This window comes from Macrobrachium nipponense, chromosome 14, assembly GCF_015104395.2.
Source record: "Macrobrachium nipponense isolate FS-2020 chromosome 14, ASM1510439v2, whole genome shotgun sequence".
In the NCBI taxonomy this organism is placed as follows: domain Eukaryota; kingdom Metazoa; phylum Arthropoda; class Malacostraca; order Decapoda; family Palaemonidae; genus Macrobrachium; species Macrobrachium nipponense.
In genome coordinates, this window is record NC_087207.1 from 10,973,716 (window position 1) to 10,993,327 (window position 19,612).

General features: G+C 37.8%; 1 protein-coding gene across 1 annotated transcript in view; it reads right to left on the minus strand.

Moving 5' to 3' along the window:
- The window catches only part of LOC135226125 (glutamate receptor ionotropic, kainate glr-3-like), a 20,849-nt gene extending 1,761 nt beyond the window's left edge, over positions 1 to 19,088 (minus strand). Inside the window, exons 1-8 of the mRNA XM_064265572.1 lie at positions 18,922 to 19,088; positions 18,090 to 18,180; positions 17,769 to 17,927; positions 17,265 to 17,445; positions 16,775 to 16,992; positions 16,414 to 16,542; positions 15,539 to 15,666; positions 6,732 to 6,892 (exon numbers count right to left, since the gene is read on the minus strand). Of these exons, the coding sequence (XP_064121642.1) occupies positions 6,732 to 6,892; positions 15,539 to 15,666; positions 16,414 to 16,542; positions 16,775 to 16,992; positions 17,265 to 17,445; positions 17,769 to 17,927; positions 18,090 to 18,180; positions 18,922 to 19,070 (1,216 nt within the window). The 5' untranslated portion in view covers positions 19,071 to 19,088. The remainder of the gene's footprint in view (positions 1 to 6,731; positions 6,893 to 15,538; positions 15,667 to 16,413; positions 16,543 to 16,774; positions 16,993 to 17,264; positions 17,446 to 17,768; positions 17,928 to 18,089; positions 18,181 to 18,921) is intronic.
- Positions 19,089 to 19,612: the final 524 nt, after the last annotated feature.

Genomic DNA, 19,612 nt, shown 5'->3' on the forward strand with positions numbered 1-19,612 from the left:
AATAATGTTCTAAAGGGTTCACAATAAGAGTCCGTGTATAATTATTAAAACTTTATAAAAAGCTTTCGAACCCTTCCCTGGGTTCATCTTAAGTCCAAATGAACAATTAGCTACAACATGTACTGAGGTGAATTTAAAAACAAGAGTCGTTGAAGATCGTTGACACCGGTCGTTAGCTCGTTAATGGACCAGGTGGTGAAGAAAGAGGGTAGTTAACTCCAACTAGGTGATTTCCTCTCCCCTATCAATCCTTTGGGCTGCAATTCTGTTGGATCTCCGCAATGCTTGTATACTCTCGCGATAGAGAGTTTTTCCCTAATAATAATCGCTTTCAACCAGTGGTCAAGCCTTTGTTCCATCACTAACTAATCTATATATTTCTGCCTATCTTCCTAGATAATAATAATAATAATAATCGCTTTCAAACAGTGGCCCTGTTTTTGTATCATCACTTACTGATCTGTATCGATCTGCCTATTTTTCTACACACACACACACACACACACACACACACACACATATATATATCTATATATATATATATATATATATATATATATATCTAATAAAAGGAGCCATAAAAAACACAAAATAGAGAAAAAAGTACTATATTTCAGAGGACTGCTGTCTCCCTCTTCAGGTAGATGAATGAGAAAAGTTTACAGAAAAGGTGGTATTTATACCAAGAGGTCCATCCACAAACAAGCCATTTTAAGTCACCCCGCTGATAATCTTCCTCTAATCTTCTTAAGGGTTGGTTGAATGAAGACGTTGTCGCTCGTGTCCGAAATCCATCCTCCTTTTGAGATGTTCATTACCTGCCTCTCTTTTATTAAGGCCGATTCCATCATTTGACTCTTGTACCGGCAGTTGCTGCTATAAATTACACGTGACAAATTCCAGTTTTTGATTTATGGTTATGTTCATTTATATGGTTGAAAATAGCCGAGTTCTGTTGTCCATACCTAACTGACCGTTTGTGTTGTATTAATCTCTGGGGAAGGGATTTACCTGTAATCCGATGTAAGATTGGTCACAGTCCTGGCATGGGATTTCGTATACCCCAGAGTCCTTTGGAGATGTCTTTTGTTGGACGTTAATCAGGGTGATTTGGCCTAAGGTGTTTGGGTAAGTAAATACCAAAGGGTTCGATTTTCCGAGGGGGTTGGTTATTCTCTTAATCGTGTCCAGGTGGGGAATTATTATTTTATTGTTGGGTGTATCTCTGGTCTTGTCTTTAGGGGGTCGGTAGAAAATTACGTTAGCTTTGTGAATTGCTTTCTCAATTATATGGTCAGGATATTTTAAAGACGAAAGTTGCTTGCGAATTAGTTCAAATTCTTTTCCCAGGAATTCTGGGGAACAAATTCGTAAGGCTCTTAAGAACAAGTTACTAGCTACACCTATTTTGATAGAAATGTCATGATAGCTAAAGTAGTGAATGTATGAAAGTGAGAACGTTGGTTTTCTGTATTATGGTAAATTTGTATCTGTCGTATCTCTGATTATTAAAACATCAAGAAAAGGAATTTTGTTGTCTGTTTCCCATTCAACTTTAAATTGATGCTGGGCACTAATGTGTTTAATTTCGAGAGGAATTCATTGAAATTGCCCCACCTATTATCCCAAAATGTTAGGATATCATCCACGTATCTCATCCACAAGCATGTTTTGGTTTTATTGCATTTATTACTGTAGTTTCAAAAGTATTCCATGTACAGATTGGCTAGAACAGGACTTAAAGGACTACCCATACTACACCGAATTTTTGCTTGTAGAATGATTCCCCGAATGAAAATACGTTATTAGATGCACATAATTCAACTAGCTTTATTATTTTGTCAAGCGCCAATGGGAAATGATCTGAATATGGGGGATAATTTTACCCTTAAAAACTGACGAACGTCCTGTACTGGTACTTTAGTGAACAAGGAATCTACATCAAGGCTTAAAAGTTTTATGTTGTGAAGTGGTATATGTGCTTCTCTGAATTTGTGACAAAAATCTTCCGAATGTTTAATGTGACTGGGAGAAAAAGTGCCTAAAAAAAAGGGGAAAGGAGGCCAGCTAACCATTTAGAAATTTTGTAATTGAAAGCACCGGCACATGAAACGATGGGTCTGAATGGAAGATTGTCTTTGTGAGTTTTGGGAAGGCCATAAAAATAGGGTAATTTAGGATTAATTACTTTAAATTTCTCTAATAGTTCAATACTCTTTTTGTCTTTGCCAATTAATCTTACTTTCGAAAAAAAAATTCTGTGGAAAACGTTTTGGAGGGGATTTTTCGTCAGTTTTTCGTATGTGTTGTGTCGCTAAGGAGTGGTTGATTTTGTCAAGGTAGAAGTCTTTGTCCATTATTACGATTTTGCAGTCTTTGTCGGATCTACTTATTATAACATCTAACTTTTTTAGCGAGTGGATGGCTATCATGAATCTGCGGGGAACAGGATATTTCTTATGTAAGTCAGTTAAAGCATTTAGTAACACTCCTTTTAAACATATCTCTTCACGGTTGTAGTTTTTGTCAGATATGAATTTATCAAAAGCCACTATGAAGTCTAGGTTGTTTTTGCGGTCTGGCATAAGGGCAAAGGATAAGCCTAAATTTAAAAACTAAATGTTGATTTACAGTAAGGGGGGTGTTGGATAAGTTTAAAACTTTGTCTTGTTGCTCAAGATTATTCCATGCACTATTGTCTATTAGGTTATTTAACTTGCGTAGAAGTCTGTTGGAATGAGTCACGCTATTATAGGCAGCAATGTCCGGAACAGATGAAATCAGATACCTGTATATGTGGTCCGTAGTGAGGAGGCGAAGATTAGACTGGGTTCCATATATCACTCTGCGTAGTACGAAGATGTCGTTTTTCGTATCGGTGATTCTTCCTCCAGGAAAAATCCTTGTGTGAGAGAGGGGAAGGGGTCGATTGCAGAGTCCATCTCCCGAATCCGTACATTTTTGGTAGTACTTGTTCTTTGAGGCATTCTTCTAAAAGTGTTTTTGGTTTTTTCAGCCGTGTAGTTTGATCAGTTCTTTTTTCAAACTTGCGAAAAATTGGCTTGACTTCTGGAAGTGAGTGAAGAATCCTGGAAAGGCGGTTGAATTCCATAATGGGCTGAAAATGACTGGTAAAAATGTTCTGTAACAACAGAGTTCCATCTAATAAAAGGAGCCCATAAAAAAAACACCAAAATAGAGAAAAAGTACTATATTTCAGAGACTGCTGTCTCCCTCTTCAGGTAGATGAATGAGAAAAGTTTACAGAAAAGGTGGTATTTATACCAAGAGGTCCATCCACAAACAAGCCATTTTAAGTCACCCCCGCTGATAATCTTCCTCTAATCTTCTTAAGGGTTGGTTGAATGAAGACGTTGTCGATCGTGTCCGAAATCCATCCTCCTTTTGAGATGTTCATTACCTGCCTCTCTTTTTATTAAGGCCGATTCCATCATTTGACTCTTGTACCGGCAGTTTGCTGCTATAATTACACGTGACAAATTCCAGTTTATTCTATGGTTATGTTCGTTTATATGGTTGAAAATAGCCGAGTTCTGTTGTCCATACTAACTGACCGTTTGTGTTGTATTAGGTATGGACAACAGAACGGCTATTTTCAACCATATAAATGAACATAACCATAGAATAAACTGGAATTTGTCACGTGTAATTTATAGCAGCAACTGCCGGTACAAGAGTCAAATGATGGAATCGGCCTTAATAAAAGAGAGGCAGGTAATGAACATCTCAAAAGGAGGATGGATTTCGGACACGATCGACAACGTCTTCATTCAACCAACCCTTAAGAAGATTAGAGGAAGATTATCAGCGACTTAAAATGGCTTGTTTGTGGATGGACCTCTTGGTATAAATACCACCTTTTCTGTAAACTTTTCTCATTCATCTACCTGAAGAGGGAGACAGCAGTCTCGAAATATAGTACTTTTCTCTATTTTGGTGTTTTTATGGGCTCCTTTTATTAGATGGAACTCTGTTGTTACAGAACATTTTTACAGTCATTTTCAGCCCATTATGGAATTCAACCGCCTTTCCAGGATTCTTCACTCACTTCCAGAAGTCAAGCCAATTTTTCGCAAGTTTGAAAAAGAACTGATCAAACTACACCGGCTGAAAAACCAAAAACACTTTTTAGAAGAATGCCTCAAAGAACAAGTACTACCAAAAATGTACGGATTCGGGAGATGGACTCTGCAATCGGACCCCTTCCCTCTCTCACACAAGATTTTCCTGGAGGAAAGAATCACACGATACGAAAAACGACATCTTCGTACTACGCAGAGTGATATATGGAACCCAGTCTAATCTTCGCCTCCTCACTACGGACCACATATACAGGTATCTGATTTCATTCTGTTCCGACATTGCTGCCTATAATAGCGTGACTCATTCCAACAGACTTCTACGCAAGTTAAATAACCTAATAGACAATAGTGCATGGAATAATCTTGAGCAACAAGACAAAGTTTTAAACTTATCCAACACCCCCCTTACTGTAAATCAACATTTAGTTTTAAATTTTAGGCTTATCCTTTGCCCTTTATGCCAGACCGCAAAAACAACCTAGACTTCATAGTGGCTTTGATAAATTCATATCTGACAAAAACTACAACCGTGAAGAGATATGTTTAAAAGGAGTGTTACTAAATGCTTTAACTACTTACATAAGAAATATCCTGTTCCCCCGCAGATTCATGATAGCCATCCACTCGCTAAAAAAGTTAGATGTATAATAAGTAGATCCGACAAAGACGGCAAAATCGTAATAATGGACAAAGACTTCTACCTTGACAAAATCAACCAGCTCCTTAGCGACACAAAACACATACGAAAAACTGACGAAAAAATCCCCTCCAAAACGTTCCCACAGAATTTTTTCGGAAAGTAAGATTAATTGGCAAAGACAAAAAGAGTATTGAACTATTAGAGAAATTTAAAGTAATTAATCCTAAATTACCCTATTTTTATGGCCTTCCCAAAACTCACAAAGACAATCTTCCATTCAGACCCATCGTTTCATGTGCCGGTGCTTTCAATTACAAAATTTCTAAATGGTTAGCTGGCCTCCTTTCCCCTTTTTTAGGCACTTTTTCTCCCAGTCACATTAAACATTCGGAAGATTTTTTGTCACAAATTCAGAGAAGCACATATACCACTTCACAACATAAAACTTTTAAGCCTTGATGTAGATTCCTTGTTCACTAAAGTACCAGTACAGGACGTTCTTCAGTTTTAAGGGTAAAATTATCCCCCTATTCAGATCATTTCCCATGGCGCTTGACAAAATAATAAAGCTAGTTGAATTATGTGCATCTAATAACGTATTTTCATTCGGGGAATCATTCTACAAGCAAAAATTCGGGTGTAGTATGGGTAGTCCTTTAAGTCCTGTTCTAGGCCAATCTGTACATGGAATACTTGAAACTACAGTAATAAATGCAATAAAACCCAAAAACATGCTGTGGATGAGATACGTGGATGATATCCTAACATTTTGGGATAATAGGTGGGGCAATTTCAATGAATTCCTCTCGAAATTAAACACATTAGTGCCCAGCATCAAATTTAAAGTTGAATGGGAAACAGACAACAAAATTCCTTTTCTTGATGTTTTAATAATCAGAGATACGACAGAATACAAATTTACCATATACAGAAAACCAACGTTCTCACTTTCATACAGTTCACTACTTTTAGCTATCATGACATTTCTATCAAAATAGGTGTAGCTAGTAAACTTGTTCTTAAGAGCCTTACGAATTTGTTCCCCAGAATTCCTGGGAAAAGAATTTGAACTAATTCGCAAGCAACTTTCGTCTTTAAAAATATCCTGACCATATTAATGAGAAAGCAATTCACAAAGCTTACGTAATTTTCTACCTTACCGAACCCCTAAAGCAAAGACCAGAGATACACCCAACAATAAAATAATAATTCCCCACCTGGACACGATTAAGAGAATAACCAACCCCCTCGGAAAATCGAACCCTTTTGTATTTACTTACCCAAACACCTTAGCCAAATCCCTGATTAACGTCCAACAAAAGACATCTCCAAAGGACTCTGGGGTATACGAAATCCCATGCCAGGACTGTGACCAATCTTACATCGGATTTACAGGTAAATCCCTTCCCAGAGATTAATACAACACAAAACGGTCAGTTAGGTATGGACAACAGAACTCGGCTATTTTCAACCATATAAATGAACATAACCATAGAATAAACTGGAATTTTGTCACGGTGTAATTTATAGCAGCAACTGCCGGTACAAGAGTCAAATGATGGAATCGGCCTTAATAAAAGAGAGGCAGGTAATGAACTATCTCAAAAGGAGGATGGATTTCGGACACGATCGACAACGTCTTCATTCAACCAACCCTTAAGAAGATTAGAGGAAGATTATCAGCGGGGGTGACTTAAAATGGCTTGTTTGTGGATGGACCTCTTGGTATAAATACCACCTTTTCTGTAAACTTTTCTCATTCATCTACCTGAAGAGGGAGACAGCAAGTCTCGAAATATAGTACTTTTTCTCTATTTTTGGTGTTTTTATGGGCTCCTTTTATTAGATGGAACTCTGTTGTTACAGAACATTTTTACCAGTCATATATATATATATATATATAATATATATATATATATATATATATATATATATATATATATATATATATATATATATATATATAAACAAATGTGCTCCTACCATACCTCCCAGACAGAGCAGGAAGAAGCCGCCAAAATCATCCAGCGAGAGCACCAGTGTAGAAACTCCGTCCTCCTTCCCGGGCCTCATCATGCACGCCGTAGCATTTGCCGTGAAATCCTGAATGTATCTGCTTACTATTCCGCCCTCCTTCAGCATCGTAACTCTTAAATGACAGGGAAAAGCGGAAACAGTCTTCTCAACAAAATACTGGCAGTCTTGCTTCATTTAATGATGCATTATACATCTTCAATCAACTTAGAGTCTCTTATGGCAACATAAGAAATGTCTTTCATTAAGAATCATTCAAGAGGTTGTATCATCGTTTATTGAGCGTCTTCAACACTACATATCTTCAAGAAACAAACCGGACGTGTCTGCAGCATCGGATCATCATGGACCAAGCAACGGGAAACGAATCATTCAACAAACAAACAACACACGATCAGAACGCGAGCTGAGAATTTGGGTCACAGCGGAGCAGCGACTTCGAAGCCAAGGCCGTGACGTCACCTAAACAGCAAGATTTTCCTCTTATATACCGAAGCTAAGTACAATTCTTTATCCATTTTGGTGTGTGACTTTGAGTGTTTCCATACACAGATCGATCATCCATTATTCCTGGGGGTGAGTTATACGTTATTCTTAATCTTCCTTTCTTGCAGGAATCTATCTTCAACTTCGAATTCTCGCCCTGCACGCCTTTTTATCTTTGTTGTTAATTTTTTTTTTCTTCCAGAAGTTCTCCGGAAATATCCTTCTCATATTATCAGTTTTTAATCTTATCATTTTGGGGGGCACTGTTATTATCTGTAACACTTTTTTTCTTATCTTATATTGAATATGTGTTTACGCAGTGGACGTTTGTATCTATATAGGTATATTGGTAAGACCGCTAGGAACCGTATCGGTCAGAAAAAACACAAATACAAGGGGAATACCTACACACTCAATAACCTGAAAGTAACATTAACTTGGGTCAGGACAATAATTTCTCCTCATCAAGGTCCTGGAGGCAAATTTAGCTTGGAATTCTTTGAGTTATACGCTTAGTTTAATCTCTATGACTAAACTTAACTTTAAACAATATAATTGGGTTACGGGAAGGAACATGGCTGTGAAAGATTTTATCAGGCTCACATATTTAACCTGCTTGACAGTTATGTTGCCGGAAGCCTTGGTACGCTGTTTTGACAAGAAGCTATCGCCCGACAGTACGGAGCTAGACATATATAAACAAATTAAGAAACACATGTCTAAGTGCACAGATCTGGACCCCTTGCTTACTCAAGTTTTTGCAAATAATGAAAGTAAACCACAGCAAGTAAATATAGTCAATAATAACGCAGCAGGGGTAACTTGTTTTAATTGTAAGCACGCAGGGCATATGATTGGAGACTGCTGAACGTGTTATTGTTCAATTCATAACAGCTCCAGTCATTCTTACAATCATTGATTCTCACGTAACCAACAGCAACATAATGCTAAAAATACACAAAATGTTGCCAATGATAATGAGAGGAAGAATCCTCATTACTATAAAAAGAAACGGGTAAACAGTAACTCTACTCAAAATCAGAAACAAAGAAATCGTGCTTCAGGAAATTCTGTTCCCGGGCCGTCGAACCAAAACTCACAGTCAATCAAATTTTCTGAGTGTGCAAAGCAAACCAAATACCACATAATTAACTCTAGCGGGGGGGGGAGAGTGATGTTGGGTCATTCGTATCAACATCTTTTGAATCAAATAACAAATTTAATCGCCTACAAGATCTATGCAAGATCCGGAATTTCCCTATGAACCACACGACTGAATCCAAAAAATCAGTGCAGGTTGTAGACTTTCACCGTATACATGCTATTATCAGTAAAGATAAATTACGTCCTACCTTGCATGCAGTAAATGTAGAGCACCGACCCTTCACACTGTTTTTTTATTCTGGTAGTTCACGTAATATCATGTATTTGCAGACTCATCACATGTTGTTTTTGAACTTCCCTATTGAAAAGCCCGGAGTACGACTTTCGGGTATTGGTAATAATGAATTAAGTGTAGAAGGCGTAACTCAGATTCAGTACAAAGTGGGTAAGCGCACGCTTACCGATACCTTTATAGTTGTACAAAACATTGATATGTATCCAGCTGTAAATTAATTAAGGATACCCATCTATGGGCATTCAAAAACATTCAACCTGCTTTAGCCCCTTGCCAAAACGCTGGTGGTATATCATAAGAAAATTTTAAAAATCTTCTAACACCTTAAAATCAGTTTTGGACAAAAAAGAGACAAACAATCGAACAGTAACGTAAATTGAAGAACCAATCACTTGTCTCATGAATCATGACATTGTTCAAGCAACCCAACAGAATTCTCGCACACCCGTAATAGCAGATTGCACGCAAACTCTCGAGTCGAACGTACCTTCGAATATATTAGTGCGTTTAAAGAAGACTTTCCTGGGATCTGAAATGTTAATCCTTTCTGACACTGAAAATTAATGGACTGTCTGTAACACAAGCACTATAGTGACTATACACTGTTGATTCACAGCAACAAGTTAACATTGAAGTCTGTAACCATTTGAATACCAATCTAGTGATCCACAAAAATCAACACATCGTGGATATGGAAGTTTATAAGTATTGCATTCTTACTGTTACTGAAATTAATCACGCTCAACCTGTTGTGGACGAATCCCTCTTACAATCAATCAAAAGTAAAATCAATAAAGACATTCAAGAAGAGGAGATTCAGCAGAAATTTTTTTATCTTTTAACTAAATATCATGATGTTTTCTCCACTACCAAGGGATCTCTGGGAAAAATGGATGTCATTGAACACCAAATACGGCTAAAAGACAAGCATAAAATCATTTATGTACCTTCGTACCAACTCCCTATGAAATTCCAGAATGAGATCAATGATGAAGTAGGTAAAATGTTAGAAGGAGGAGTCATTAGGAAATCGAACAGCCCTTATAATTTCCCCTTAATTGTTGTACCGAAAAAAGATCGGACTTGGCGTATTTGCGTAGATTTCCGTTGCTTAAATAAGGAAACGATTCCCGATCGATTCCCAGTGCCATGTACTGACGATATTTTATCTTTGTAAGGACAGAACAAATATTTCACCAGTTTGGACTTACTTAAAGGCTTTCACCAGATACCTTTAGAAAAAGAGAGTATCCCATACACCGCCTTCAGCACAGCCAGGGAACATTATGAATTTTTACGTATGCATTTTGGCTTACGTTGCGCCCCAATTACATTCACCATAATGATTAATATAGTGTTCAGAGACTTGTTAGGGGGTACCCTACTTGCCTATATGGACGACCTTGTAATCTTTTCTAATACCTTAGAAGAACATTTACGTAAACTAGAGCTAGTGCTACAGAGACTAAGGCAACATAATTTAAGAGTGAAGATAAGTAAGTGTGAGTTTTTTAAAACAGAACTAGTCTATTTAGGTTTTACGGTGTCTAGTCAAGGTCTTAAAGTAGTCCACGATAAGGTGTCAGCTATGCGTAACTTTCCGATACCCACAAACGTCAAGGAGATACAGCAATTTTTAGGCTGTAGTGGATATTACCGGCGTTTTATACGCAATTATTCCATTATAGCCGCTCCTCTAACCGGTATTACGAAGAAGGGTGTAGATTTTATATGGTCTGAAAAGCATCAACAGGCGTTCGATACCTTGAAAGAGGAAATATGCAGTTCACCTATCTTAAAATTCCCAAGCTTCAGTAAGGACTTCTTTATCGCAACTGACTCCTCAGACCAAGGGGTAGGGGGGGTACTTCTTCAGCAATATGACAAACAGTTCTTCCCTATAGCTTTTTATTCATGTAGACTGAGACCTTCTGAAAGTAACTATGCAGTAATAGACAAGGAAGGGCTCGCTATTGTTAACTCACTAGTGAATTTTAAGTTCATAATATACGGCTATCCTGTCAAGGTTCTTACTGACCATAAGCCCTTCACCGACTTCTTCAAAGGCTTTAGTCACAGTCCCAAAAGAACTCGGTGGCATATGATCATTCAAGACTTTGGTGCAAGGATAGGATATCTACCTGGGAAAGCAAATATCATTGCTGACGCACTATCACGCAACCCCGCGCCATCTTGTATGGAGCCATTAGCTGAACTAGTAGATATATCAACATCCGTGCCTATTGTTAAAACTGTATCTGAACAGGAAGACCCAGGTTGGAGCACTGAACTAGTACAGACTGAACAAAGAAAAGATCAGCAGTTAAAGAAAATAATGGATGCTTTGAACGGCAATCCTAAAGAAAAGGAATATGTGAAGTATACGCAGCAAAATTATATAATTAAGGATAACATTCTGTGTAGGTCCATGACAAGGAAAACCCGCAGCACTCCGCAGGTGACTAACGACCAGGTAGTGGTACCAATCTTGCTTATACCAACCGTCTTAAACTGGTTGCACTCCAATCCATTACATGGTCATCCAGGGTCTCTAGCATGTCACAGAAAGCCAAATCACTATTTTATTGGCCTATGATGCTTACAGATATACATAGCTAATTGTCACATTTGTCATGAAAAACAAAGGGCACACTAAGACACCTGTCAGCTTGGGGGCCTATCCCGTGCCCAACCAACCCTTTGAAAGAGTACACTTAGATTTATCAACAGGGTTTTACGAGTCTGACCGAGGAAATAAGCACCTCTTAGTGTTAATAGATGCCTTGACTCGATATACAGAATTGATAGCAAAAACTAAAACCGCAATTGATTGCGCTAGGAAATTTTACAAGTGCTACATTTGCAAACATGGAATTCCACACATGATAATCTGTGACTCGGGTGGAGAATTCAATAATCATTTCCTTAACTCGTTGTGTGAATTCCTTTGCATTAAGAAAATCAATACCATGATTTATCACCCAAAGTCAAATAGATTAGTTGAGAGGGTAGGCTAAATAGGAAGGTGTTGAATGTCCTACGAGTTACACTTGGGGGAATGGATCCCAACTGGGATATTGCCATACCCGCGGTTCTAAGTACTCTTAACCATTCATATCATGTATCTATTAAAATGTCGCCGCACGAGGCATTGTACGGTACCACAGGTCGGACACCTTTCCATGTATTTACGCCTACAACCAATTTATCAAATTCCCTACAGGATGTTATGGAAGCAAGTGTAAGCCAATATAATATACTTCGTAAGAATTTAGAAGAATCACAAATCATAATGAAAGAAATCATGATAAAATCGCTAAGCCAACTAAATCATATGCAGTAGGTGATCAAATATATATACAAGTATATGTACGCAAGGGTTTGAACTACAAGCTAACACCTAAGTTTGAAGGCCCGTTTAGCATTTTAGAAATATTAACGGCCAACAGACTAAAAGTTCAAAACATATCCCAACCTACTGACGTGAGAACAATACCGTTGGCTCATGTTCGCAATTAAGGGAAAGGGGGTAGAAGGAAAGAAAAGAAAAAAAGATAAGAATTTATGTATAGTTACATATATGAAACATACCTGATAAAAAGTATAAATGAAACTTGCATGATAAAAGTATGTATATATAACATTTGTATGAAAATATTTTATCTGTTTTGTATAGAAGTAGTTAATTCAAACACGAGTAATTGCATATATCTCACTGATTGCCGGTTCCCAACATGAAGCTTATATTGTACGGATTGCTACTTTTTGTTCAGACATTCTAGCCGTGTGGGAAGAGTGCTAAAACAAAAGATATACATTTTACAAATGGCTCTATCATTGAAAGAACAGTGCGAGCGATTTTCCTGCCAGAAGATGATGTCATTAACCTAGAAAGCAACTTATCGTGGTTTGCTGAATCATTGAATCAATTACACCATCGTCATTTTCCTTTTAATCCAGAGATTTCGCTAGCTCAAACTTTAAGTGTCGCAGAGATGTTGTCGTTCGACTTGCAAAACAAAACTGCTGAAGCAGAATGCTTGGCTCGTGACCTGCATATGTGGACCATGAGACACAGTAGCCTAGAAAGACGTAACACGTTTATATTTGCAGCACTCAACGTCTTCGCAAGTTTATGTTTGGGAATTTCAAATCGTCTTAAGATTAACGATCAGAATAAGAGAATTGAATTTTTGCAACATGAAAATTAATTAGTTTTTTCCGAACCCTGTAAACAATTATCATCAATCAATCAACTTATGACATTGGTGAACGAACATTCCAATAATATCAATCAGATGATGGATGTGCAACACCTGCTGGCAACATTAGCATATTACAGTTCTAAGGTAGACCATATCCGTACAAAAATTTTACATTTTATTGAAAAATCAAAAGACTATGTGGAAGCTATCACTCTAACTACAAAGGGTGTTCTTTCACCACATCTTTTGCCTATCAAAGATTTAACATTAACTTTAGAGAACGGACGAGAGAAACTTGGTTATATTCCTTTGTTAGATGCACATAAGATAGAATTTTATTATAGCTTAATATCAGTAAATGTTGAGAATTACAGGATCATGATTAACATTTCTTTAATTCTTCCGATGCCTGGCAATCTTACAAAATTGCACCGTTTCCTACTTTCATGACGAATAGCTCATTACCAGTAATATCTAATCTGATGGGATACGTATTGATTTCCCCTAATAAGGAAACATTTACGGTTATCAGAGACCTGGATAGGTTCACTCACTGTTCAGATGCCATGGGTAATAAAGTTTGTACAGCTGACTCCTTTGAATTCCACAATATATCAGGGGATTCATGTGAGTTAGGTCGAGTGCTAAACGGCTCTCTCTCTCATACAGGTGAATGGTGTCTGAAACAACTTTACCCTTTTGACTAGTATAAGTTCGCCTACAGGCTGAATAATGGATTGTGGATATGATACGACAGAGCAGGGTTTCACATCGCATGCCAGGACAGATCAACGGCCTCTTCACGGATGTTTGTCGCTGCGGACGGCTGCAGTGGAGTGACGCCCAACTACACGGTCAGTGGAGTAAGCACCATCATAAGGGAACAAACTTACTTCGCAAATTTTTCTTGGTCGAGTACCATCATCCCAGCTTTACCCCTTCCATACAACGCAAAAGTGGGCCATTAACTATCAAAACTGTCTGGCATGGACAGCACTTCAAGGGCTTACCATGTCAATGAGGATCTACGATTCTACACACTGCTGGCTGTGACGTGTGGGTGGTGGTTCTGGTCACCGCTAACATATTTACTTGGCATAGGTTGAGGCAAACAAGAATGGATCATCAACAGAACGTTGTACCCCGCCCTGACACTTACCCATTAGCCCTGAAGGCATTATACTTTAGAGCCACTTGAAACTGGCCATTTCATTTGACTCGGGGGGAAGTTGTTTGGAATTGTGTTTTGTGTGAAAAGCGGTTTGAACGCTAGCTAAATGTGTAACAGGAATCCCCGTGACATTGCATTCCATATGTAAAGTATGAGAAGCTTAATTATCATTTATCATTTAATATATCTGGTAGCGCACCTAATATAATCGACTGAAGTTCTACAATGAATCAATATGTCTGTGCATGTACGCACCTTAATCTAAAAGATATGCACACTTATCTGAATCTATTTTTATATTAATCAGGTAACAACTATTCTTAACAGTTACCTATTATCTTACTTGAATCATTATATACATATATATGCTAATCATTAGTTACCTTTTATCTTATCACATTTTTGGTACCATTTACTTCTTAACCATATATGATTTTTAGAATGTAATTCTTGTGTCATGCAATCATCAGACGTACGGTAGTACTTTCTGTTGAATATTTATTCTCATGACTAACAGTATATAACTATCATTATGTATGACATGTTATCTTTAATATTAGTATGATATCATATGCATTTATCTTGTACGTGGATCTGTATCTTCCATGTATCATTCTTTTTACTTATGAGTATTTCTATATATATCTGATTTTTTTTACATATAATCAGTTGAATATCATTCCTTAACCACTTGCTGGTAACTATGGGTTAACTATATATTTACATTAATTTCTCTATCACACTCCTATAAGTCAAATGCAAGTCAAACTTTAATGTTCAGGGTTTGGTTTTGTAGCCGACCGAGCAATTAATGTAAGCGTTACATTTATAGATATATATTCCATATATAGATAAGCCGATGACCCAAGGGGTCACTGTTGAGATAGCAAGGAGTGTGATAGGGATTAATAAACAGGTTGCAAGCTAGGCCTTGGCGTGTTGTATCAGCGGCGCCCTGGTTTGCATTGCCTGTGATAATCAAATCCATTGTTGTGTCAAACAGGTCACAGTGCTTTCGCGTGAGAACCTTTTGACCTATAACCCACAGACATCTATGTGACTTCCTCTCATATGTTCGTCTGTCTGTATGTTAGTATGCTGAGCTAAGCTTTGCTCTCCTATGATTTTGTAAATGCATTGTAACTCAGAACTATACTTCCCCTCCTAGAATCAAGTTCTCTTAACCGCCTTCTTGCCTCTACTCAAGAGATGTAGTTTCACAAATATAGCATTAAGTTTATCATCATGAGTTTGAAACATCTTCGCCTTTATACCCAAAGAAAATACTGACTTAGAAATTATTGTCGCAATCTCCAACGAGAATGGGAAGTATACAACAGATACTTGCGTATAACATTGCAGGTCTTAATAGCCTCACAGTGAAGGTAATGCATAGAAAACGGGTGCAAAGGGTGACAGGATGCGCGCAGTTATACATGTCAATTTTTAATAAAATGGGCCAGAAAATAGTGAAATTTAGTAGTATTTCCATTTGCTTACAGTCTGTTGAAGTGTGGTATGATCGAACTTTTCTTAGGGAAAGCAAAGGCATAACTTGATACCAAGATGGGTTCCTTTGCAATGTAATAGTTGCACTGGCCGGTTTCACTGTAGTCGTCGCTCATGATCTGAGGGAAAAACAAGGAATTCGTCAAGATAAGAGTAATCAGGACCAAGAATGTAATGGATCTTCAGGTCTTCATAGATAAAAAGGACATTATTAACTCATTATTTATGCATCTGACAGATGCAGTTTATTACACACCATCTAAAACCTGATTATGAAGGAGCAGTTAAAAAGGTAAGGTCGCTATCAGAAATATATGTAGCGTCCCTCCCTGAGGACACAACCTTCAGGTATGTCTATCATTTCCCCTGACAAATTAGGCTCCTGGAATGAACTAGTAGACCAAACTTGGGAACTGTCACTATTCCCAGTACTCAGGTCTTGGATATTTGGATGATCTAGTGATCAACACTAGTTGGCTTGTTTACTTTCACACCGTATCAAACTTACAGGTGGCCTCGAGGCAAGGGGCTATACTGGCATAAGGACTGCTTACTCTAAAAAGAACTAGACCCTCGTCACTATTCTAAGGAGCTCAGTGTCTGAACATTGCCTTCGCTCTCTCACTCTATGTTTATCTCATTTTTCTCAATCCCCCCCAAAAAATATTACATAGATACTGTGTGAGTTTACTCGATTATTCCTAAATGCTATTGATTACTGGAATTTTGAATCTCCCAGTATTCTGTTTCCGGAATATTTAAATCTTCTATTTCCTGAATAGTTAAGGTATGGAGCCACTTTCAATGAGGACTCAGTTAAGTCCATTTTTCCCTCCCAGTCGTCTTATCTTAAGAAAGACTCCTACCTTCTTCATGGAGAAGAAATCACACAGTATGGCGAACTTCTCAACCTTCATCCGGTGGCGTTCGTCGTAAGAAGCTGTGATAAGGAAGCCTTTGTCGTTTATCACCTTGTAAATGCCTGATTTAGTGTCCTGGAATGTAATTAAGAGCAATCTATTATCCTTGTTTCCAACTGTTAATGCAATGTTTGGTGTCTGTTACTCTATACTACTAAGGGCTGAAACTCTTTTACTGCTTATGGGTTTCCCTCTTTCCCACTGCCTCCACCCATCATAAGGTGTTAAGAGTCCCACTCCCTCTGATCAACAAAATCTAGTGCAAACTTCAGTTTCTTTAGCAAGATACAGTTAAGAATCATCTTACCCCAAAAAACTGATGAAGAGAGGTTCCACGTTCGTTAGCCCAAGGGATCTTGCCATAGTCAACCAAATCCTGCAGAGAGTCTACAGGAATTTCAACCTTCGGTATTGCCAGAAGAGAGGTAAGAACACCTTGGTAAGCCGAACTTAGAATTAAGGTTGCTATCATCCAAGTTCCCATAAACAGCTGACCAGTCAGCATCATAGGTGGGAGCTCTGCACCTACGACAGATGTGTATGGTTATTTTATCTAACTTAAACAGCTAAACTTAATATGACTATTTACTGTTTGATTGCTAAAGATCACTCGTGTTTATTGGTCAAATTATCATTGGTGTCAAAGGAAGTGTAAAAGCCTCTACAAATTCTGAAAACATAACAAGGCACAAGCACAATTTAATTTAAATTAGCATAATTCCTCTCCTTAGGTTTATTTTTAGTATTCTGGAATTAATAAACAACAATTCCACCTCTTTCTCTCCATTCTTCCTAACCTTGAAGTAGAAGTAACCTGATTAGCCAAACAGGTTCAAAAGTCAGCAGTGGCCAAATCTTTCCTCGAAACTCCTGGAGACCATACTCCAGCCTTACTGGCCCCCACTGTTGAACAAACCATCTCATGGCGACTCCTAGTACCATACTTCCAACAACTGCCACTGTCAAAGCTATCCATACCTGTAGTGGGGTAGAAGAATAAGGTGGGTAGGCATTCAGGATAAAATACATAAGAATGGTGTCAATACATTGTTGACACTTATATATAAGTGTTATTATATTTGAGTATTTGCATGCAAGTATCTATCCTTCCTATCTGCAATTACTAACATGTATAAGTTCAGGAGAATAATCTTCAGGTAAAACATTGACTTGCAGTGTTTAGATGACAACTTTTTCTTATTCTAAATTGACCCAAACTGTTTTTTAATATAAATCTACATACATTCAAGCTTATAGATAAACACACAGTGAGGAGCCTTGCATTTTTGAAGGCCTATTACCTGCCAGGCAAAAGGCTTAACAAAACCAGTGAGGTCTCGTTCGCGTGCAGGCCTCGGGAGGAATATACCTTCGTTGTCGATGTAGACGGGAACAGAAAAGTCAATCAGAAGGCTTCTCGGATATGTTATGCTGAATTGGCCTAAAGCCATGTCAACTTCCTGTGTGGGAAAAATTACTTTTGTTGTATTATAGTATATATATGTGTGCGCATACATACATACTTACATAGAGAAATGTATGACACAGGTATATTGCCAGGAATTATTGAGACTAATATTAGGTTAATGTCCATTTGTAGGCCTATATTTGGATCCCCTTACCTTCCTATGACATTGGCCTATCATTCCAGTTGTTGATCCGTTGGGTAATATTCGACCCCACTCTCCTTCTGCTGCTTCTACTAGAGAATATCTGGATCAAATTAGGAAGGAATAGTAACAGTGACAGTGATTCCAGAACTTGTTTTTACTTTATTATTATTATTATTATTATTATTATTATTATTATTATTATTATTATTATTATTATTATTATTATTATTATTATTATTATCAAAAAGTTTGAAGAGAGCATGGGCAGTGATTGCGGGGTAATTTTCCTATAACTATTGGGAGGTGCATTTGGACAGAATAGCAATGGAGAATATTTGTCATTTAAATAGAAATGGAAACTGAAATTAAGAATATGCAAACATTGATTCCTGTTATTCTTATTTAAAATGGTAACAAGGAAAAATTATGGAACTGCCTTGGCTCAGTAGTTAGAAACATTACCTTCTCTGTGAGAAACATGAGATTGATCCTCCAACTTCCAAGTTATCTGCAAGTCTGTCCTCTTCCAATCGTCCAGAACAAGTGTCAGCCCCTCCTCCACCGTTCAGAATAAGTGTCTGTCCATCCTTCTTTGCCCACAGCAATCATCAGCTATTCCTCCTTTGTCCACAGACAGTGTCAGCACTTCCTCCTTCGTCTACAGTAAGTGTCAGCCCTTTCTCCATCATCTATAGCGAGTGTCAACCATTCCTTTGTCTACTGCAAGAATCAGCCTTTCCTCCATAGTATGCGTCAGCCCTTCCTATGTCCATAGAAACTTTTACCCCTTCCTCCTTTGTCCGCAGCAAGTGTTAGCCTTTCCTACCTCGTCCGTACTTACGTGAAATTGAGTTTGTGAGAGAACGTGTCCATGAAGTCGACGAAAATCCCAGTCGACTTCACCAGGCAGCCCTGCTGGTCGTGCTCCATCAGCACCCAAGGGTCCCACACGCCGGCAGCAACGAGCAGATGCTTCCCTGAGAGCGCCATTGGACTAGCCTCGAGAAGGGCTCTGAAATGGTGATCCTGTTTGAGTTCCTCATCTGGAGTGATCGATTTTACATGGCAAAAGGAGTAAAATATAATCAGCCTCAAATAGTTTGGGTAGGTAAAAAGGTGTCACAGCTGTTTTGGACACCGATACAGAATCCGTTTGGAGTATTCCAATGGGTGGTGACTGAATGCAACTTATTACTGACGCGATTGCTATATACATAGTATCTGTCTGGAGAAGTTTGGAAGTTATACATGGTATTTAATTATCAGTAATTCAGATGTCTCATGATATGTATATATATATATATATATATATATATATATATATATATATATATATATATATATATATATATATATATATATATATAAGCAAATCCCACAAGAAAATGATAGTCAGAAATCCAAGCGCTTTCGTCTTTACTCAGACATTGTCAAGGAGCTAATGAAGTACAATTAGAGAGAAAGGTCTCAGGTACAAACCAAGATCAAGAATAGCAGATGGTTAATTGTCAAAAGGGTAAAAACTAAAAGAG